This window comes from Geotrypetes seraphini, chromosome 1, assembly GCF_902459505.1.
Source record: "Geotrypetes seraphini chromosome 1, aGeoSer1.1, whole genome shotgun sequence".
Lineage (NCBI taxonomy): Eukaryota > Metazoa > Chordata > Amphibia > Gymnophiona > Dermophiidae > Geotrypetes > Geotrypetes seraphini.
In genome coordinates this window covers 253832836-253856884 of record NC_047084.1, presented here as the reverse complement: position 1 = coordinate 253856884, position 24049 = coordinate 253832836, and the positions used below count along the sequence as shown (strand labels likewise).

The 24049-nt window shown below is 41.5% G+C and overlaps 1 protein-coding gene across 1 annotated transcript in view; it reads right to left on the bottom strand.

Moving 5' to 3' along the window:
• The window catches only part of STK32B (serine/threonine kinase 32B), a 353804-nt gene that overhangs the window by 43253 nt on the left and 286502 nt on the right, over nucleotides 1-24049 (bottom strand). The window contains exons 8-9 of the mRNA XM_033949387.1: nucleotides 11780-11896; nucleotides 4195-4320 (exon numbers count right to left, since the gene is read on the bottom strand). Of these exons, the coding sequence (XP_033805278.1) occupies nucleotides 4195-4320; nucleotides 11780-11896 (243 nt within the window). The remainder of the gene's footprint in view (nucleotides 1-4194; nucleotides 4321-11779; nucleotides 11897-24049) is intronic.

Here is a 24049-nt window from a genome sequence, read left to right as displayed (position 1 = left end):
CTGCCTGCCAAGCTTGGCAAAAGGGACCCCAGGCCAACTGCAAAGGAAGTCCTCAGCTGACAGTTTGTGGGTTCTCATCAGCTGAGTATTTATATTTTATATTTACATTAGAGGTTCTGGTAGAAACCCATTTACAAAGTATGTATTCTTCCCAATTAATATTTCCAAATTAATAGTCTCTTTGCTTATTTGTAAATGGGTCTCTACCAGAGCCTTTAATTCAGTAGCATAATTAAATAAAATAACTATTTCTGAAGTTTATAGGGAAGGATGGTGACGGAGGGGATTCCTCGCGGGGACGGGTGGGGACGGAGGGGATTCCTCGCGGGGACGGGTGGGGACGGAGGGGATTCCTCGCGGGGACGGGTGGGGACGGAGGGATTCCTCACGGGGACGGGTGGGGACGGAGGGATTCCTCACGGGGACGGGTGGGGATGGGTGGGATTTTGGCGGGGACGGGTGGGGACGGGTGGGATTTCTGTCCCCGCGCAACTCTCTACTTCAGCTGGCAGAGACAGTAGAATTTCCTGCCAGCCCTTATGCCCTGGCTCTTTCCTCCTCCTGCTGTTCTGAGTCCATGTGTTTTTTCCCCACTAAATGAGTGTAGCTTTCCATTGCCAGGAATCAAAGCAGAATATCTTGACTTCGGAAACTGCAGCAGATACTACTTCCAGCATATCAGTACTATAAGGGGAATCAAAACCTTTTTCAAGGACATGTCATCCTGACAAATCTGAAACAAACACAATAGGGAAAGTAATTGTACATTCTAGCTCTGTCCTGTCTTAAATTGCGTCTGATCTAGGTAATGTAATAAAGCCTTGGGAATCAATACAGCACAGTGAGAGCCTATTATCATGGTGGTCAGTCTACTTCTTTTCTTCACCCATCCTCTTCTTTTCATACCCTACTTTCTCAGGGTGAAAACAGGGATACTGATGTTAAATTTCTCTTTTACCAGAATGGCAATGAGCTACATCAGCATAAACCACATCCATCAATTTCCCAATATTGAACACTCTCAAACACAGATTTATTCCAGTAGTGTAGTGTCAAATGCCAATATTGCTAGAAAAACAATAATCCTTAAAATATTCAAAATGGTGGTAATACACAAAAAATATATGTACAAGTGAGGGACTATCAGCAAACTTGTATAACCTTCTTGTAAGCAAAAATGTAAGTTGCTCTTTAAAGTGGCTGGTACACTCTAAATCAGTGTTTTCATCTCGGTCCTAGAGTACCTCCTTGCCAGTTAGGTTTTCAGGCTATCCACAATGAATAGGCATAAACTTGATTTGCATACTTTGGCTTCATTATATGCTAATTTCTTTCAGGCCTATTCATTGTGGATAGCCTAAAAACCTGACTGGCAAGGGGGAACTCCAGGACTGAGATGAGAAACACTGTTCTATATCAGAGCTTCCCAAACTGCAGATCACTGATCACAACCTGGGTAGGCTTTTCATAGGTGCATCATTATTTTGAACTTTCGGGAGGGTCACAGTCATGGGGTCACAGCCACAAAAGGACTGACATGCACAACTCTAAATAAAGTTAAGTGTCCTACTCAACCAGCTCCACATCAAATCAATATAAATGCTCAAATCAAATGCGCAGTGTCAAATTACACAACAATGCAAAAAGCTACTTATCTTAAACATAGAAACAGCAGAAGAATACGAACACTTACCGACCAATATTTATCACTATTTAACCAACTACGAATGGCTCCTGGCTGGCTAAATAGCACTTGTACGGCATGATTGAGACATTTAAGTACATCACGGGACGGATCGAGGTGGAAGATGATATCTTTCTTCTCAAGGGACCCTCGACCACAAGAGGACATCCGCTCAAACTCAAGGGAGGGAAGTTTCGTGGAGACGCCAGGAAGTACTTCTTCACGGAGAGAGTGATTGAGCATTGGAACAAGCTTCCAGTGCAGGTGGTCGAGGCACGCAGCATCCTAGACTTCAAGAACAAATGGGATACCTATGTGGGATCCCTACGAGGTCATGCTAAGGGATAGGGTCACTAGGACTTGAATGAGCGGGTCAGTAGAGTGACAGTATAATTACAATTATACTTTAGGGGGTCAGTAGACTTAAGAGGGTGGGTAAATAGTGTGGGCAGACTTGATGGGCTATAGCCCTTATCTGCCGTCATCTTTCTATGTTTCTATGTTTCTAACCACTAATGTTCAGTGGGATATCACCAGTTTTTGCCACTGAATATTCACACTTTGCAGCAATAACTTGGCCGGCTATATTGCACAATAGCCGCCAATTCTAAGCACTTAGGCCTAGGTTCTCTACATGGTGTCAATATTGGCAGACACCTACAAAGTGGCTGCTGATCACATGTTAATCATGCGATGGTGCTGTGTGGAAGGCGTTGCGCCTCCAGGAAAGTTAGGCGCCGGAAATATAGGCCAGGGTTTTCCAGGCCTATATTTACGGGTCCTACCTTTGCCATGAATCACACCTACATAGGCACTTTAGGCTGCCTAACACCACTTCCGGTGTTAGCCAAACCCACAGTGGCGTTAGATGACCTAAAGCATTTACAGAGGCACAATTCTAGCACCAGTTTTTTAGGTGTCGGTATGCGCCTTGAAATTCAGTTAAAAATATAATTTGAACGGCGTTTATTACTGAACTTGGGCGCCGATTAGAGAATCCAGGACTGACTGCTCAAGTTTAGTGACCAAATTAGACCTGCTATTTACACAGCCCATCTTCAGCCGCTATAATTTAGCCGATCAGTGCTTAAAATTGACTTAGTCGGCTAAGTTTGAGTCAGCTAAATTAAAACGGATATTCAGTGCCAGTCATTGGAATTGTTTTCAGTTAATTCTCCAACATATTATATCTTATTCGACCTCCTTCAACTCTCATACATCACACTCATATATGCTGTCTAGCCAAAGACCTCAGAAACACCACTCCTACGTCCCATATAGGTACAATTTTCCGGGGAGAATATTGTGTTAAATCCTCACTGGTCAAGGCTCCCAGCTTTATCAATTTTAATATATATATAAGTCCTCAATTGTTAACCAGAGAATGGCCACCCGGATGGTCTCGGGACTCAAGGATCTCCCATATGTGGAACGGCTAGAGAAGTTACAGCTCTACTCACTCGAGGAACGCAGAGAGAGGGGAGACATGATCGAGACGTTCAAGTATCTCACGGGCCGCATTGAGGTGGAAGAAGATATTTTCTTTTTCAAGGGTCCCACAGCAACAAGGGGGCAACCATGGAAAATCAGGGGCGGGAAACTGCACGGTCACACCAGAAAATTCTTTTTCACTGAAAGGGTGGCTGATCACTGGAATAGTCTTCCACTTCAGGTCATTGAGGCCAGCAGCGTGCCTGATTTTAAGGTCAAATGGGATAGACACGTGGGATCTATTCACAGAGATAGGTAGGGGAGGGTCATTGGAGTGGGCAGGATGGGCCGTGGCCCTTATCTGCCGTCTATTTCTATGTTTCTATGTTAATTTATGAAGTTAATGATTGAGGACTGATATATATATAAATTAATAAAGCTGGGAGCCTTGACCAGTGAGGATTTAACACAATATTCTCTCCGGTAAATTATGCCTACATGGGATGGAGGAGTGGTGTTTCTGAGGTCTTTGGCTAGACAGCATATTTGAGTGTGATGTATGAGAGATGAAGGAGGTCTGCGAACTGCTCCACATAAAAAAAAAAAAAAACAACAAAAACCTTGCAGCTGCTCTGTCAAAAATACCAACAACTGCCGTACCATCTCATGAACTTCCTCATAACTGCCCCACTATATCTCAAACTGCCCCTCTGCAGAAGTCTACCCACTGGCAACTGATCAATCACCCTGTAAATGTTTCCATACCTGAAAATTACCTCCTGCAACAGTCCCACTCCCACAGGTGCCCCAAGCAACTGCTGAACCACTTTGCAAACTACCCTAGAGCTAAAATCTACCCTAATAAGTGACCTATTGGGTTGCACATTACCCCATTCCTAAAGTCTACTCCTGCAACTGCCTCAGCACTTCACAAATTGCCCCTCAACCCATGCATTATCTAAACAAAATACAACAGAAAAAAATCCAAAATACCTAAAAAAAAAGTCTATTTGCAAACAACAGAAAACATAATTAGATTAAAGAATTGCATTTGTAGTTAGGATGGAACACTGACTCACGTTTGGAACAAAGCCTGGGGTCACATTTTTCTCAAGAACAGCATCCCAATTCATGTCAGCTAAGTATGGAGAACTCTGAATATCTGAAAGACTTGAAAGACGACACTCTGGATCTTTTGTAAGAAGCTGAAAGAAACCAATACATTGCATTTTACATGTTGCTTTGAAGATTTTGGGATCAAGCAAAAAATTTTAAAAAATGTTCTTTTGCATATATCCAGAAAATTCCTTGATCTTGAAACATGAACGTATACACAAATTTGTATACTGTGGGGCTCATTTTCAAAAAAGATAAATGTCCAAAAAGTGGTATAAAGGGGCAGATGGATGTCTATCTCGTTAAACCCGTTCAGTTCACTATCTTTGAAACCTATATTTCTAGACGGATATCAATGCGGGCTTATGATTTGGACATTTTTCAGCCATAATTTAACATTTAAGAATATATCCAGGGCACAAGTTAGATGTCTTGGGCCAGACCTGTTTTAATAATGAATAAGGGACACAATGGTGCGTAAACTGACCAGGTGACCACTGCAGTGATGTAGGTGTGATCCCCCTCCTCCATACTCCCCTAGTGGTCAGTAACCCCCCTCCCACCCCCAAAAGATTTGAATGCAAGAGTACATACGTGCCTGTATGATAGCTTCAGATGGTATGGCTAGATCTAGTAAAGCAGCAAACAGGTTTCTGAAGTAGCCTGGCAGGCAGTGTAGTGAACCATAGAGATAGGGACTCAGGCCCATACCAAATCACAGTAAGCTACATCCACCGACAATCAATCAAGTGATCACAATATATCAGTCTCAACAGTCAAACATGAAAGTGAAAAATGAAATGGGAGGAAAAGTCTCAGAGCATAGACTGGGACCTAACAGCTTCATAGATCACTAAGAGCCACCTCACAGACACAAAAACCTCCCATTCCACTCAAACTCAACATAATATCTTTTGTATAAAGGAAAGTCCTTTAATGAGGTATGGGGTCCATTGACTAATTTTATTACGTTATAATTAAAATTATGATTCTCTTTTTTTTTTTTCTTTGTTAGATTCCTTTACACATCCAGGGAGGGTGGGAGGGTGGGGGGTGGAATATTTATTTGGAAGAGTAAAATTAATTCTTTTTTATTATATTGATAGTATAATATATAATTTTATTGTTTATAATTAGGATAAGAAGGGAATAAAAAATTGTTTAATGTAATAATTGTGATGATTACAATGTATTTTCATACAGTTTTTTCTGATTCTTCAATTGTATACATTAATAAAGTTTGAAATGTCAATAAAGATTTACAAATATCTTTTGTATACATATAAATGTAATTTTTTAAAATTAAAATGAAGCCTGTTCTTCTATACATAGTTCCCCCCCCTCCCCATATTCAGTGTAATTTAACCGGCCAGGAGTCATTTCTGGCCGGTTAAATAGTATTTATCTTCACTGAATATTCGTGGTTAGTGGCTAGCCTCTAACTGGTTATGTTGCATGATTAGCTGGTTAGCTGTGAATATTCATCATTAATCAGCTGCTTAGCAGGAAAATTAGACTGCATAAATAGCAGTCCTATCTTTGCTCCATTCTACATTAGTGAGTCCCATGCGGCAAATGCTCCAATGCTCATTCATTCAATTCCTATGCCCATTCAATTCCACTGCGTTCAGTTCTGGTCTCCTTAACCCAAGAAAGATAGAGCGGCACTACAAAAGGTTCAAAGAACAGCGACCAAGATGATAAAGGGGATGGAACTCCTCTTGTATGAGGAAAGACTAAGGGCTCCTTTTACTAAGGTGCGCTAGCGGTTTTAGCTCACGCTCAAATGCCGCGCGTGCTAAACGCTAACACCTCCTTAGAGCTTGTGTTAGTATTTTTCGTTTAGCGTGTGGTACATCTTTAGTGCGTGCTAATCTTTAGTGCGTGCTAAAAACGCTAGCGCACCTTAGTAAAAGGAGCCCTAAAAAGGTTAGGGCTCTTCAGCTTGGAAAAGAGATGGTTGAGGGGAGATATGATTGAAGTCTACAAAATCATGAGTGGAGTAGAATGGGTACAAGTGGATCAATCTTTCACTCCGTCAAAAATTACAAAGACTAGGGGACACTCGATGAAATTACAGGGAAATACTTTTAAAACCAATAGGAGGAAATATTTTTTCACTCAGAGAATAGTTAAGCTCTGGAACGCATTGCCAGAAGTTGTGGTAAGAGCAGATAGCGTAGCTGGTTTTAAGAAAGGTTTGGACAAGTTCCTGGAGGAAAAGTCCTTAGTCTGTTATTGAGAAAGACATGGGGGAAGCTACTGTTTGCCCAGGATCGATAGCATGGAATGTTTCTACTCCTTGGGTTTTAGCCAGGTACTAGTGACCTGGATTGACCACTGTGAGAACGGGCTACAGGGCTTGATGGACCACTGGTCTGACCTAGTAAGGCTATTCTTATGTTCTTAATCCCTATGGGATGAAATGTACGGTGTCAGCATCTATGAGACAAACTTGGTTTTTTCTGTTGCATAGAGCGTTGTGGACCCCTGTTAGGTTACAAAAATTAGATAGTTCTTTGTCTAATAGATGTTGGCATTGTCATCTGGAAGCAGGAACTTTAGATCATTTATTGTTTCATTGCCCATATATTATGAATTTTTGGAAAGCAATTTGGGATCAAATTAATAATTTATTAGATAACCCAGTGGCATTATCCTATGATACTGTGATATTTGGTATGGAAATGAGAGCAAAAAGTCCAAATTTCTGCGAATAATAATAAATTACTGCTTATAATGACTGGTGTTGCCATTCAGCAAATTACATATAATTGGAAGGATTGGAGGAGATTAAATTACACCTTTTGGTGGAATTCTTTATGCCATATATATAAAATGAATGCAATGGCACACAGTCTCACTTATCTGCTGAAAAACAACGAATTAGACTTGTGTAAAAATGCCTGTGTGAATAGAGCTCTCAGATACCTACACCGTCAAATCATAAACAAATTTGGCACTTATCTGCTATAATATGAAATATTCTGTGCAGATAAGTGCCAAATTTGTTTATATAGCACTGTGCACTTTGAATTTATTAAGTTATTGCACAAACATTTGCACTTTTAAAAAACTTTTAGAAAAAATCTTTAGATCTCAATGAATGATATCTGAACCTACAAGAGCCGTTTGACCAATCTATTATGATTTGGTGGTGTAGGTAACTGAGAGCTCTATTCACCCAGGCATTTTTACACAAGTCTAATTCAATCTATAAAAAATGGAAAGATTTATTACATTACAAAGGGGATATTTCAAGAAGTTTCAGGATGTGTGGAAATCATTGACAAAATATTGTACGGAGTAACTGAAAATGTTTCCCTTAAATATATCAGTTCAGATGGATAGGGTGGGGATTATGGTATTGATGTGTATATATATGATTATGGATTATGTGGTAGGGAGGGGTGGGAAGGAGGAGGGATAAGAATTTATGTAATAAACAAATGATAGACTGTAAGTGATTTATGTATTGTTAATGTGATTGGATATATACTTACACTTTATGTAATTTTGAAAATGAATAAAGAATTGGAAAAAAAAAAAAAAAATCCCTATGGGCATTGGTGCATTTACCGCATTGGCCTGTGCTATCAGGCTTTTTAAAAGAGGCCCTTAACCAACCAGTGTTGAATATTTGCTTAGCTGGTTAAGTTAGAGCCAGCCATTAAAAAAAACTCTGGATATTCAATGCTGTTTGCAGAAATAGCCTGGCCTTGAATATCAGGGCAGAGCGCTGGCATCGGGCATACTGCCTAGAGCTGGCTGAAAATTGCCCAAAATGCGCCTAAATCACATAGCATGCAAAAGCAAGATGGTGTTAACATGGTCGGCACATGAGTGTATCATGGGCATTTCACCTAGTGATGCGTGCAACTTCTAGAATACTATCATTAGCATGCATTGCATGGTTCACTTAGACATGCCCAATTACAGCTGCTATTGAGATAACATAAGTGGTCATGCTTAAATTTTGACACTCGAGAGCATTTTTGCGCTGGTATTAAGCAAGGGTGCTAAGTGTGCCCTTTTGTGAGACCTATAATTTAGCACCAATTTATAGAATTGCACTATATTGCTTCTTCTTGCTAGAACATGTGGAGCTTCCTGATATTTGAAGAGAAGAAAGGTCAAATGTGTCGATTTTCCTCTTGAAGGTCCTCATTTTCTCAAACTTATAAGTGAACGTAATATTAGGCAGGCATAGACTAATCATGTTTTTCTTCAGTTTGTTCATGTGACCAGGAGAGATAATTAGTATTATTCTTTTAAATATTTAATCTTCAGTTAAAATGGCTAATATCACTTTAATGCTTTCTATATACAAAAAAAAAGTCATACTTCTGAACGACATATGCATCGTCTGGTAAACAGATGCTGCTAATTCAAGACCTAATCTGATTTGCTTCTGGAATGTTAAGTGTGACTCAGAGACGCTGAGTACCGTAATCCATCATTAAATTGTGATAGTATGAAGATGGTGTGCCAATTTCCTTTTCAGTTTCAGAAATCTGATTTTGCTTTTTTTAGAGGATGACAAACCACAATCATATACAAATTGAAGTCTTTCGCTTGACTTTAGGATTCATATTTGTAAGAGATCAGCAGATGGTAGGTAACTATCGGTGGATGATGTCCATCTTGAGAAATGCCTAAATTTCATTACATTTCATTCTCAAATACGCTTTTACTTAGGGCTCCTTTTACTATGGACACGTTAGCGTTTCGCGCACACTAATATTTAGCACACGCTAAAATGGCTATAAAGGCTTTTAAAATAAAATCCTAAATGTATGCTAAAATAGAACTATATATAGTTTCGTACAAAGCTCAGTCTTAAAACCAAATCCTACAGAATTTTTGAAATAATAATAATAATAATAACTTTATTTTTCTATACCGCCACAATCTTGCGACTTCTAGGCGGTTTACATTCAAGAGAGCTGGACATTCAGCGAGTTACAATATGCAGATATTTAGAGGAAATACAGAGTACATCAACTTTAAGAATGCGAAAGCATAAAGTGTACAGTACGCTAAGACATTTTCGAGAGGACCTGCTAGGAAAAGGTCACGAATTACAAAAATAGACCAGTGGTCTCAAACTGGGGGACGCATGCGGCCCGCCAGGTACTATTTTGAGGCCCTCGGTATTATAAAGAATGATTCTTTATGGAAAACGTATGCCTTAAGTGTCCGGTGGTCGTGTCCGGCGGTCGCGTTCTGGAACGTTGCCCGCCTCACTGCTGTAACCTCATGCAAGCGCTTTCCTGCGTCTGTACACGATTGTCCTCTCCACTCCACCTCACAATCATGTAGAGATGCAGGAAAGCGCTTGCGTGAAGTTACAGCAGTGAGGTGGGTAACTTTCCAGAATGTAAGGTAACCACTGGAGGCAGTGTGTCCTGTGCTGGAGGAGGTGAAAGCTGAAGGCAGTTGCGGACGCGACCACTGGACACTTAAGGCACAAGTTTTTCATAAAGAATCATTCTTTATAATACTGAGGTCCTCAAAATAGTGCCTTGTTTCTTGCAGTTGATACTTTGATAGTTTTTCACTTTCTGCATGTTGCACTGCTTTCAGCTGTGTATAGCTGAAATTATCAAATTTTGGATTTGTAGGTACTAACCTCATGCAAAGCTGTCATTCCTTTAATAAGACATTAACTATTTTTTCTGCGGCCCTCCAAGTACCTACAAATCCAAAATGTGGCCCTGCAAAGGGTTTGAGTTTGAGACCACTGCTATAGACTGAACTATAGACAAATTTATCTTCATTCAGTTTAAGTTAAATCCTGCACTGAACAAACATAAATCCAGTTGATGAATCAGACTATAAGACAAGAGGCCCTTTGAGGAAACACGTCTTTACACCACTGACTCTGATGCATTTTTGCAGTACCAGTATTGACTTTGTCTGTTTTCTCTATTATTATTGAATAATTAACTTGTTTGTTGCATGCTTTGAATAAGCTTTAATTCTGTAATGATACAATTTCATTTATATTTAAAACACACTTGATTTCTAAAGCAAGACTTCTAAACCTATGCCATCAAGATATACATTATGAGTACGAATGAGATAAATTTGGTTAGACAGCCTGCCATAAGAACATACGAATAGCCTTACTGGGTCAAACCAATGGTCCATCTAGCCCACTATCCCATCTTTGCAGAGGCCAATCCAAGTTACAAGTACCTGGCAAAAACCCAATTAGTAGCAACATTCCAAGCTACCATCCCATGTCTATCTCAACAGCAGACTATGGACTTTTTCTCCAGGAACTTGTCCAAACCTTTTTTAAAACCAGCTACATTAAGTGATCTTATATTCTCTGGCAATGCGTTCCAGAGTTTAACTATTCACTGAGTGAAAAAAATATTTCCTCCTATTGGTTTTAAAAGTATTACTCTGTAACTTCATTGAGTGTCTCCTAGTCTTTGTAAATCTTAATGCAGTAAAAAAAATAAAAAAAAAAAATCGATCCGTTTGTACCCATTCTACACCACTCAGGATTTTGTAGATTTCAATCATATCTCCCCTCAACTGTCTCTTTTCCAACCTGAAGAGCCCTAACCTCTGTAGTCTTTCCTCATATTACGTGCTATTTAGCCAACCAGGAACAACTCCTCAATAGCTAAATAGCACTTAGGTGCTTAACACCCCCTTTTTATGAAGCTGTGTTAGCGTTGTTATCGCAAACCACTGCAGTATAAGTTTCGACGCTCATAGGAATTCTATGAATGTTGTTGCTTTTACCGCTGTGGCTGGCGATAAAAAAATGCTAACACGGCTTCATAAAAGGGTGGGGAGGTAAGTGCTAATATCAGCATAAGATGGCCACTGAATATTAGTAGTTAATGACTAGCCGATAGGCGGCTATGTCATTTGACTTATCCAGCTATCCATGAAATTCGGACTGCTGGCCAGTTAAGTTGACCACTGATCATAGGAATCAGCCCAGCTAACTCCTGTGATCTAAATATTGGCCCCAGATTCTCTATTCTATTTATTTGTTGTGGATAGCCAAAATAACCCTTGACTAGCCATGAGTCAGGAGGACAGGCTTCAGAAGCCCTAATGTAAAATGATTTATCTCAGGGAACATACCACTATCCCCTCTTCCCCCTTTTAGAAAACCGCAAAAATATTTTTTAGCGCTGGCTGACGTGCTGAATGCTCTGCGCTGCTCCCGACACTCATAGAGTTCCTATGAGCAGCGCAGAGCATTAAGCGCGCCAGCCTGCACTACAAACCGCTTTTGCGGTTTTGTAAAAGGAGGGGGGGGGTAATGTTTCCTAAATTGTGCAGCATGTCCAGTATATCCAGTTTCCATACTCTGTTTTCCTTTACCTACTTAAAAAATTCACTTATTGTTCTTGTAGATTTTGAGGGGGAAGTGATGAAAATATAACTAATTATGTAGAAATATTATAAACATATAAATTCTTTCATCTCTATGATTTATACTGTGTCATTTAGGTATATGGTGCGCTGATGCCTTCATATTTGATAAGAACTTTGACCTGATTTGGGATTTCTTACCTTTTTAAGTAACGCCACCATGCCTGTACACCACGTTGAGGAGTAGTGCACTCTTTCAATCTTGAACATGTTAAGAATCTCATCAATAGGAGTAACTGAATGAATTTCATAAGGCCTCTGAGAGAAAAATTAAAATAAAGTAACTGTTAAAATACGTATTGTAGGTTTTCCCAGCTTTAGAACACTCATGGAGAAGCATAATAAAAAACATCTACGTCCCCTTTTGGCCTAAGTCCCTAAACGCTGAAAGTAGCAGCAGTGAAATGGTCCATTCAAAAACCATCCAAAATGAGGGTTTTTTTTTTTGAGAATGGCCTACCTCTACATTCAGCAGTTTAATCGCCCAGACCACCACTACGTATAACCCTTAAACACATTTATTTAGTTTTCTATATCGTTCTCCCAAGGGAGCTCAGAACGGTTTACAAGAATTTATTCCCTGTCTGTCCCAGTGGGGGTCACAATCTACCTAATGTACCTGGGGTAATGGGGGGATTAAGTGACTTGCCCAGGGTCACAAGGAGCTGTGTGGGCTTGAACCCACAACCCCAGGGTGTTGAGACTGTAGCTTTAACCACTGCATTCCCAACCAAAAAATCGCCCAAGTCCCAAACGCCCAAAACAAGAACTTTTAGGCAAAGGAGGGGGTCAGTCCTTCGCCTAAAAGTTGGATTCTGTAACCGGTGTCTGTCAAAAACAACACCAGTTACAGAATCCCCCCCACAACAATTGCGGCAGGAAAGATGCCTAATCTCTCCTGCTGCGATCGCGATCCCCCCCACATGAATGGCCACAAACCAGCAGGAGGGTTTCCAAGCCCTCCTGCCGGTACCCCCGAATCCCCAACAATACCAGCAGGAGGGGGCCCAGGCCCTCCTGCTGAAGATGCATCCCCTGAACCCCCCACCCCCAATACTGGCAGGAGGGATCCCAAACCCTCCTGCCAAAGATGTGCCCCCCACCCCCTGTGAACCCTCGAATGCCACAGAACAACCCCTGCAGTACCCCGACCCCCCACCACTAACCTTAACGTTGGCTGGATGGACGGGTGCCTGGTCCATCCAGCCAGCAGGCCCACCATCCTCAGAATGGTGGGTCTGCCCCTTACTGGTGCATTGTGAGATGCACCAGGGAGGGGCCTAGGGCCTTATTAGCCCAGGCACCTAAGGCCCGCCCATAGGACAGCATATGAGGGTTCATGAGGGGTGGGGCCCCTATTCAGAACTTATACCTGTTTTGACTTGGTCTAAGTCAAAACAAATAAGTTCTGACTGGACGATCTCCACAGACTTTTGGTTATACTTGCAGTATGACTAAGTCTAGATCAGGCCACCTCCCGCCCTTTCCCCTCCTCTAAAAATGCCTCTTTTCGCTCTAGGCATTCAGAGGCAGGGTAAAGGCCTAAGCTGGTTTTAGGTACGTCTAAAACCAGCTTTGATTATTGGTACTTGGACAATCTGTCTTTTTGATTATCCAAGTACCGATATAGGCCACTTTTTGAACTTTTTTTATTATTATTATGAGCCCCTTAGATTTTAGCAAAGCCTTTGACACAGTTCTACATACACAACTTAAAATAAATGGAGTGCTCTCAGTATGAATCCTAAAGTGATGTGGGTGGGCTTAGGACTTGGATACTCGCCAGGCATAATCAAACCTTTTTTTTAGAAGTTTGGATCTAGACCTGTTTTAAAAGTGTCTAAATGCTAAGAAGTTTCCCAAACTGACCAATGACCACTGGAGAGATTAAGGCATGACCCCTCCCCCTTATTCTCCCAGTAGTCACTGACCCTCTCCCATCACCCAAAGATGTTTAAAAAAAAATAAATCTTTATTGATTTTCAAACTTCAATAGTGTAATCTATATATATAAAATCGGATGTATGTATGTATGTGCCGCGATCACGCAAACACGGCTTGACCGATTTGAACGAAACTTGGTATGCGGATCCCTCACTACCTGGGGTGATATGTTCTGGGGATCTCACAGCCCACCTGCACATGTGGGCGGAGCTACAAACATAAAATCAGATTTCACCCATTCATGTCAATGGAAAAAATGTAAAACAGCTGCCAACGCAAAAACGGCTTGCCCGATTTGAACGAAACTTGGTATGCAGATCCCTCACTACATGGGGTGATATGTTCTGGGGGTATCGCGGCCAACCTGCACACGTGGGCGGAGCTACAAACAGAAAATCAGATTTCACCCATTCATGTCAATGGAAAAAAATGTAAAAACTGCCTCCGCAAAACCGGCTTGCCCGATTTGAACGAAACTTGGTATGCGGATCCCTCACTACCCGGGATGATATGTTCTGGGGGTCTCGCGGCCCAACTGCACATGTGGGCGGAGCTACAAACAGAACTTCAGATTTCACCCATTCAAGTCAATGGGAAAAATGTAAAAAGCTGTGGGACCGATTTGAACTAAACTTGGTATGCTGATCCCTCACTACCTGGGGTGATATGTTCTGGGGGTCTCGCAGCCCATCTGCACACATGGGCGGAGCTACAAACAGAAAATCAGATTTCACCCATTCATGTCAATGGAAAAAATATAAAAAGCTGCCATTCTCACAGTAAATCAAAAACGTCTTGACCAATTTGAACGAAACTTGGTATGCAGATCCCTCACTACCTGGGGTGATATGTTCTTGGGGTCTCGCAACCCCCCTGCACACGTGGGCGGAGCTACAAACAGAAAATCGGATTTCACCCATTCATGTCATATGGAAAAAATGTAAAAAGCTGCCATTCTCACTGTGACCAATTTGGACGAAACTTGGTATGCAGATCCCTCACTACCTGGGGTGATATGTTCTGGGGGTCTCGCGGCCCACTTGCACATGTGGGCGGAGCTACAAACAGAAAATCAGATTTCACCCATTCATGTCAATGGAAAAAATGTAAAAAGCTGTCATTCTCACAGTAATTCACAAACGGCTTGACCGATTTGAACGAAACTTGGTATGCAGATCCCTCACTACCTGGGGTGATATGTTCTGGGGGTCTCGCGGCCCTCCTGCACACATGGGCGGAGCTACAAACAGAAAATCAGATTTCACCCATTCATGTCAATGGAAAAAATGTAAAAAGCTGCCATTCTCACTGTGACCAATTTGGACGAAACTTGGTATGCAGATCCCTCACTACCTGGGGTGATATGTTCTGGGGGTCTCGCGGCCCACCTGCACACGTTGGCGGAGCTACAAACTGAAAATCAGTTTTCACCCATTCATGTCAATGGAAAAAATGTAAAAAGCTGCCATTCTCACAGTAATTCACAAACGGCTTGACCGATTTGAACGAAACTTGGTATGCAGATCCCTCACTACCTGGGGTGATATGTTCTGGGGGTCTCATGGCCCACAACTCTATGTTGCTTGCTCAAGGGTGGGTTCACCCAATAATTTATATGTTCTTGCTCCTGGAGGTGAAACTAAAATTGTTGTTTATAATCAAGTTTTGCGTTAGTTGTATTGTATTCATTTTGTCAAATATTTCACATTATAATTTGAATATATGTGTGTGTGTGTATGTATGTATGTTCCAGCATAACTCTTCAATGCATGGACAGATTTCAACCAAACTTGACATACACATTACTTACTATCTGAGGACAAACACTGTGGGGGTGGGAAGGGGGGGATATGTAAAAATGATTGAAAATGACAGATTTTAGTATCTACCCCATAGTGTTTTCGGGCTCACACATGAATACTCAGCATAACTCTGAAACGCATGGAGAGATTTCAACCAAACTTGGTACACATATGACTTACTATCTGGGGAAAAATATTGTGCAGGTGGGACGGGGTAAAATACTGTGGGGTGGGAAGGGGGTGATATGTTAAAATTATCAAAAGCGACAGATATTAATGTCCAACCCATAGTTTTCGGGCTCGCAGAGATGAATACCGACACTCCCGATGCCGTTTAAGTCTAAGTTCAGCCCCATAGAGAGGGACATTCCTTTGGGACATGTGGAGGGTAGGGGGTTGGGACATGGGGGTGGGGCATATGGGACATGTGGGGGGGGGGGTAACGTGGGGGGTGGGACATGTGGGACATAGGGGGGTGGGACATGTAGGGGGTTGGACATTTTGGGATAAATAAATATCCGGGCAACGCTGGGTTATCAGCTAGTACAATTGATATAACAGAAAAACTCCATAAAAATACATTATTAACTATAATTATTACATTAACAATCATTTCTCCACTTCTGAATTTATTATTTTAATATTAATACATTTAAAATAATTTCAATATTATAATGAAATAAATAAACTTTTCAAAATATATTTCCCACCCCCCACCCACCCGCCCTCTCTGGATGTGCAATGAATGTAATGAAAAATGAAAGAAACATGACCTTAATTATAATACAATAAAATTAGTCAATGGACTTCATATATCTTTAAAAGACTTATTATTCCCAAAATGTTCTGCCATTATCTTTTCATACTTGTATGTGGTACACACATTTACCCACCAAATAGTAAAATTAATCCTATCATGATTTTTCCAATTATGGGTAATCAGCTGAACCCCTATTCCTGTCAATATCATGAAAAGGCGATTTTTAAATTTGTCTAAAGTAGGTTTGACATGAAGTAGTGTACCACATATTATCACCTCATATGACAAGGAGATAGATGATTCAATAATAAGATTTATTTGTCCCCAAATTGACTTCCAGAAACTAAGTATCAATGGACAAAAATATAACAGATGTAATGTCCCTATATTAATATGAATATGTCAGCATCTATTAGATTTAGAATTATCTTTTTTTTGTAAGCGAACTGGGGTCCAAAAAATCCTATGCAATAAAAATAACCATGTTTGTCTCATAGATGCTGATGCTGTACATTTCAACCTCCAAGTCCAAATTCGTGGCCAATGAGACAAAGAAATATACTGTTTTATCTCGATGCTCCAGATATCCCTAAGACTATTTTTTGGCTTCTTGTTCAAAAATCCCAGAAATCAATTTGTACCACTGGACGGCCTGATGTCCTACTAAATCTGTCTGGTAGCAAAGGATCTACAAGCTAAAATAAGTTTTTAAGCTTTTCCATTCAGGGAACCCACTCTGAATAGCCTGTTCAACTGCAACCACCTATATTGTTGAGATTTTAAAATGCCAAATGATTGTTGCAGCCGTGAAAAATCAAGCAGTCTTCCATTAGACATAACATCATCCAATGTCCGAATACTTGCTTGCATCCAATTCTTCCAGGCAATACCAGCACCGCCTATTTGAATCTTGGAGTTTAACCATAAGGACTGTAAAGTAGATTTCATTATAGGGACCTCTATTAGTTTGTCAATGAATTTAATTGTTTTCCATGTATCCAATAAAATTATGTTGTCCTTAGCATATCTAGGTAGCTTGATACTTAGTACATGAGATAGTCGCATAGGGGACATAATTTTCCATTTAAGATATAACCAATTTGGCTGATGTTCCATGAGCTCAGGGAGGACCCATTACATACCTTGCCGCATTATTGGGGCTAGGACTATAGAAGACTGCAAAGATTTACAAAGGGACCTGAACAAACTAGGGGAGTGGGTGACGAGATGGCAGATGAAGTTTAATGTAGAGAAATGTAAAGTCTTGCACATAGGAAACAGAAACCCGAGATACAGCTACACAATGGGAGGGCTGTCATTGAGTGAGAGTACCCAAGAAAGAGACTTGGGGATAATAGTGGACAAGACAATGAAGCCGTCGGCACAGTGCACAGCGGCCGCTAAGAAAGCGAATAAAATGCTAGGTATATTCAAGAAGGGTATTACAACCAGAACGAAATAAGTTATCCTGCCGGTGTATCGGGCGATGGTGCACCCGCATCTGGAGTACTGTCATCCAATATTGGTCGTTGTACCTAAAGAAGGATATGGCGATACTCGAGAGGGTTCAGAAGAGAGCGACACGCTTGATAAAAAGGTATGGAAAACCTTTCATATGTTGAAAGATTGGAGAAACTGGGGCTCTTTTCCCTGGAGAAGTGGAGACTTAGAGGGGATATGATAGAGACTTACAAGATCATGAAAGGCATAGAGAAAGTGGAGAGGAACAGATTCGTCAAACTTTTGAAAACTACAAGAACGAGAGGGCATTTGGAAAAATTAAAAGGGGACAGATTCAGAACCAATGCTAGGAAGTTCTTCTTCACCCAGAGGGTGGTAGAAACCTGGAATACGCTTCCAGAGGACGTGATAGGACAGAGTACGGTTTTGGAGTTCAAGAAGGGATTGGATGATTTCCTGAAGGAAAAAGGGATAGAAGGGTATAGATAGAGGATTACTATACAGGTTCTGTATCTGATGGACCGCCGCATGAGCGGGCTGCTGGGCATGATGGACCTCTGGTCTGACCCAGCAGAGGCATTACTTATGTTCTTATATAGACTTGATGATACCTATAAAAGTTGGGAAAATTAACCCCACCCTCTGCAATTGGTTTTTGTAAAGATACTAAAGCAATTCTTGCATTTTTCCCAAGCCAAATAAATTTTGTTAGAATACTATTTAGCTTTTTGTAAAAGGACCAATGAAAATAAACTGGTAACATACTCATTTGGTAGCAAACTACACCCAAAGATGTTAAACCCCTCCTCCCCAGTACATTCTAGCCTGTATTAGGAGGGAGTGTTAAAAAGTTCTCAGCCCAAGTAGTTTCAAATGTTAACACAGACATTTGTGCCCAGAGAGCAGAAGGGCACTCTAAGGTTACTGCAGTGAATTTCACTTTGTTCCAGATACAGATCTCACCATATCTTGCTTATATTGTATGGTGAGCCCTCCAAAACCTACTGTACCTACATTAAGATGACACTTGCAGGTATTACATTACATTAGTGTCTTCTATCCTGCCAATACCTTTCAGTTCTAGGCGGTTTACAACAAGAGTTGGCCTGGGAATTTCCAGGGAGAATACATGGTTAATAGATTTAGTATGCATTGGGATCTGTAGAGGGTCGATCGGGTTTAGTTACATCATTTGATAAATTTGTTGAATAGAAAGGTTTTAAGTTCTTTCCTGAATGTTTTGTAGTTGGGCGTTATAGTCAGCAAATTGGAGAGGTGGCGGTCTAGTTTCGTTGCTCTGGAGGCTAATAGTCCGTCGTATATTTTTTTGCTTTGTATACCTTTGATTGGGGAGGGGGTAGATAAAGTGTGCATGAGTTCTCCTTGGTCTGGATGTGTTTTTCCTGTTTAGGCGGTTGCTTAGATAGCTTGGCCCATTTCCATTTAGGGCTTTGAATAGGGTTCAGTAGAATTTGTATTGTATGCGTGCTTGTACTGGGAGCCAGTGTGAATCTCGGAAGGTGGTGGTGACGTGGTCATATTTTTTCAGCGAGTAAATCAGTTTAAGAGCTGTATTTTGGACTGTTTGTAATTGTTTTAGCATGTTGGTTGGGCATGACAGGTATAGGATGTTATAGTAGTCCAGGAGTTCTAGGATTAGCGCTTGTACCAAGAGTTTGAATTGCTCGTTGTTGAAGTATTTTCAGATTTGCCTTAGGTTGCTATTGTTGTGGTGTACAGTAAGTTTTGGATGGGTTTTGGAGGGCTCACTATACAATGTAAGCAGTCAATGTGTGCCTGGGATTTTGAAATGTGACAGTCACTGCACTACCCCCTATAGTGCCCCTCTGCTGTGCTCAGCTCTCTATGAACAGTTTGCTAAGAATACTGGCTGCTTTGAGGCCTGAAAATCTTTCTTTTGTGCATTTTTCATGTGGACGTATTTAAATTTGAGAATGTCCATAAAGATAGACCTACTAAGGACCAATACGTCTACATAGGTCATTTAAAAAAAAAAAAAAAAAGATAAATCTTGCTATTTTGAGAATGCACATTTTTGCTACTGGATTTCTGGACATCTTTACTAAAACCTCCACACTAAGACTTAAATGTCCTATTAAAAATGCCCCTCCATGTCTTATATTCCTCTTTTATCCCAGAGAATTCAAAGATTACAAATAGTTTTCCTCAAAAAAGGAATTTACAAATAGTTTTCCTCAGAAAGATCATTTAAAATTCATAAATTAATCCTGAAAAATAAAAATATTTTTAAAGCTTTCCTAAAATGCAAATAGGATGGTAATTATCTAATCTGAGAAGGAATTATAAACAATTTTCCTCAGAAAAATCATTTAAATTCAGTAACTAATTCTAGAAAACAAAAAGGCTTCCAAAATGAACATGAAGATACTAGAAGTACAGTAGCGTTAAGAGAAGACAGAGTAATGCAGAAAACAGAGACTGACTTCACAAAAAAGGAAGAAAGAATTTATTTTCTATTTAGCGATTGCAATATGTCAATTTTTGGAATTTACAGACAGTGGTGTAGGAAAGGGGGGGTGGACCACCCCGGGCACTATCTTGGTGGGAGTGCTGGCACCTCTCCACCTCCCTCCACACCACGCTCGCGCCCTCCTTTCCCCATCCCCGTACCTCTTTAAAATTTTCACAAGTGTGAGCAATTGCTCTAGCCTGCTGCTTGCACCAGCTTGGCTCCCTCTGAAATCACTTTTGGGCCACCGGACCAGGAAGTGATGTCAGAGAGAAAGCCAGCGCGGGCTGCAGACTGAAGAAGCAACTCGCGCTAGTGAAGATTTTTAACAGGAATTGAGATGGGAAGGGAGGGCACAAGTGTGGGGCAGAAGAAGCAGGGGGTTTGGATTGGAAGGAGCAAAGAGGAGGATGGGGAGATTGGCGCGGAAGGAGCGTGGGGGGCACTACCCTAGGCACCTGCTACCCTCACTGTGCCACTATGTACAGAGCCAGTGTTAGACAAAGCCAGGGCTCAAGGCAAAAAATTTGAGAGGAGACTCCAAAGCCCATTAACAGGCTGTGCCTTCTTCAGCTTCAGGTTGTATAGAGGAAATGGGTAACAAGATGTTCAAAACTAATTTTTTAATGACAACATTTTTTAAAAAATTCTTTCTAAATGCTGAAACCAGCAAGATAACTTCTGAAAAATTTCCTGAAACTGTTCAAAAAGCCCCTTAGATTTTAATTACATGGTGTTCTCATCAAAAACACCATTCAAAATGGAAGGTGAGCCTATCATAACATACTAGGATATCAGATCATAGGACCTCTCATGATCTGTATATCATCCCAAGTCCACATCCTGAGTTGTGCGTCATAATCATTTATGCTCAACCCTCCATTCCTTCCCTTAAATAAGTTCTCCATGAGTACTATCTAAATCAGTGTATCTCAAACTGTGTGCCGGGGCACACTAGTGTGCCTCCTGAGATTCCAAGTGTGCCATGGCACACTGAGGAGGAATAATAATAACTTTATTTTTATATAGCGCAATACCACAAATAGTTCAGAGCAGTTTACAGAGGAAGAGACTGTAGCATGTTTTCCCTTTCTCTCTAGCGTCCTCCAGCTTCCCCCCTGGCCTCCCGGTCTCACCTTTAAAGCTAATTACAGCAGTCTGCAGAAGATCACCGGTAAGTAAAATGATTTTATTTTCAATATAGTTATTGAAATGTGTTTTGAGAATTTATATCTGCTGTGTATATTGTGTGTATATGAAAAATGAATGTAAAAAATTGCATTACAGTTAGTAAAAGGGATGGGATATGGGGCAGAGCTTGGGTGGGCCTAGGGAGGTCTGTGTTTTGGGTACTCAATTGATATTTGTTAGACTTAGGGGGTACTTAGCTTGAAGTAGTTGAGAAACACTGCTGTAGGCAATCAGCTGGTGCCAGTGCCTCTCCGGCCCTCTTCCCTACTGGCACCCCCTACTGGCATCTCAGGGCCCATCTGGAGGGCCTCTGAACATAAGCGGACGTTGACATGATGATGTCACACACACGCATGATGTCATCACCGCAACATCCGCACACTTCTAGGTGCCTCAAACTTTGGCCACTACCTTTAGTGTGCCCCGGCTCAAGAAAGTTTGAGAGACACTGATCTACATTGTTGAACTTACATATACAGCAATACTGTTGCTAAAACTTAATACAAAAAGAAAAAATAAACTTTTGCAAGGTCTGCCTCGTAGACCAGTAGTTTCAAACTCAAACCATTTGCAGGGCCACATTTTAGATTTGTAGGTACTTGGAGGGCACAGAAAAAATAGTTAATGTCTTATTAAAGAAATGACAATTTTGCATGAGGTAAAACTCTTTATAGTTTATAAATTTGTCCTTTAATTGTTAAATGAAAGATTTATAAATATAAAGAGTTTTACCTCATGTAAAATTGTCATTTCTTTAATAAAGACATTAACTATTTTTTCTGTGGCCCTCCAAATACCCTATTTTTTCTGTGGCCCTCACAGTTAAAGTTTAACATCTTTCCTTTCTCAGAACTGACATATTTCAATCACTATATTGAAAATAAAATATTTTCCCTTCCTTTGTTGTCGGCTGACTTCATTTTTCTGTGCTTTTAACTATGTTTCCAGGGTCTTCTTGTCCTTTGATTGTTTTTCTCTTCGTCTTCATGTTCTGCCTTGCATCCATCTTTGGCATTAACATTCAATTTTTCCCTTTTTTCTGCTTTCTTCTCAAAATCTACATTTCCATGTCTTACCTTCCCTTCCCATCTCTCTCTCCTTCCCTCCCTATTTCCATGGTCTGACATCTCTCTCCTTCCCTCCTTCCCCTCCAGTGTAACATTTCTCTTTTCCTTCCTGCTTTCTGCCCCCTGCAATCCATCTTCCTTCCCTTCCTTCTTTCTGGCCCCCCTCCCAGTCCATTTCTCCCTCCTTTCCACCAGTCCAACATTTTTTTTCTCTCTTCCTCCTGCATGCTTCTCCTATGATCCTCCTTCCCTCAACCAAACAACATCTCTCTCTCTCCCTCCATGAGTCCGACTTTTCACTCTCTGCCATCTCCCCCTTCCCCAAAGTAACATTTCTCCTTCCCTCCTTTCTGTCCTCCCCATCCATCTTGCCCTCTCCATGAGTCCAACACTTTCTGCCTCCTGCACGCTTTCTCTCTCTGTCTTTGCCTTGTCCCTCAGTGGCATCCCTCCTTCGCCCCCCCAACCCAATATCCTCTCTCCCCATGCATCATCTCACCCTCCCCAACAGTGTGTAGCACCTTTCCTTTCCCTCCCTTTCTGCCAGGTCCAGCAGTACATCTTCTCCCTTCCTTTTACCTCCCCCTTGTCTAGCAGTAGCCCTTCTTTCTTCCTTCTTCCCCTCCTCCCCTTGTCCAGCAGTATCTGGTGCACACTGGGCAGGAAGAGAAGCTCCAGTGTTGGCGTCAGCTGACTAGCAACTTCCTGCAGCTGCATCGTATGCCGGGACTCTTGCCTTCGTGTATCTGCCGGATACGTGAAGGCAGGAGTCCCGGCATACGATGCGGCTGCAGGAAGTTGCTAGTCAGCTGACGCCGACGCTGGAGCTTCTCTTCTTGCCCAGTGTGTGAGATTGCGCCGGCGTCAGCTGACTTGCAACTGCATGCTGCCGTCGCATATGCCAGGACTTCTGCCTACGTGTATCCGGCAGATATGCGAAGGCAGGAGTCCCGGCATATGCGACGGCATCAGGCAGTTGCCAAGATTATGGGAATGGGTTGCCCTGCTGCAGTTGCCCAGATTGCGAGTTCGGGTACTAGACCACGGGCCGCAAAATAGCAGGTGGGGGAGGGGGAGGCCGCATGCGGCCCTTGAGTTTGAGACCGCTGTCATAGACCATTCACTCCTGATACTCAGACTCAACAAGCATTCGTGGTACAGTAATGAAATGGCTCACAGAATTCCTTTGCACCAGAACTTATGAAGCAATAAGAAGAATCAATGACATATCTCAGTCACGGAAGGCCACCTGTGTAATTCCTCAAGGCTTGCCTCTGTCTCCCTCCTTGTTCAATGTATGCCTAAGTGCTTTAGGTAGGAAATTCTCAAATCCACAAGTCCACGTATTCTCCTATGCAGATGACATCTTCCTGCTGTGCCCAGCTAAGAACACCTTCGATGACACCACGGCACAAATAAGCAGACTGATCCATGACCTCTGTGTATGGGCAGCAGCAAACTTTCTCAAGCTCAATAAGCTAAACACTATGATCTTATGGCACTTAACGAAATATGATAACACTTTGCAGCAACAGTGGCAAAATAATGCACAGAATTTAGGAAGTTGGTTACTTGGGCTGAGAAATTTTCAGCACCCCTTTGTAATACAGGCTAGAATGTACTATGTTTGGGTGGTAGGAGGGGGTCAGTGACCACTGGGGGAGTAAGGGGGGAGTGTCCTGCCTTAATCCCTCC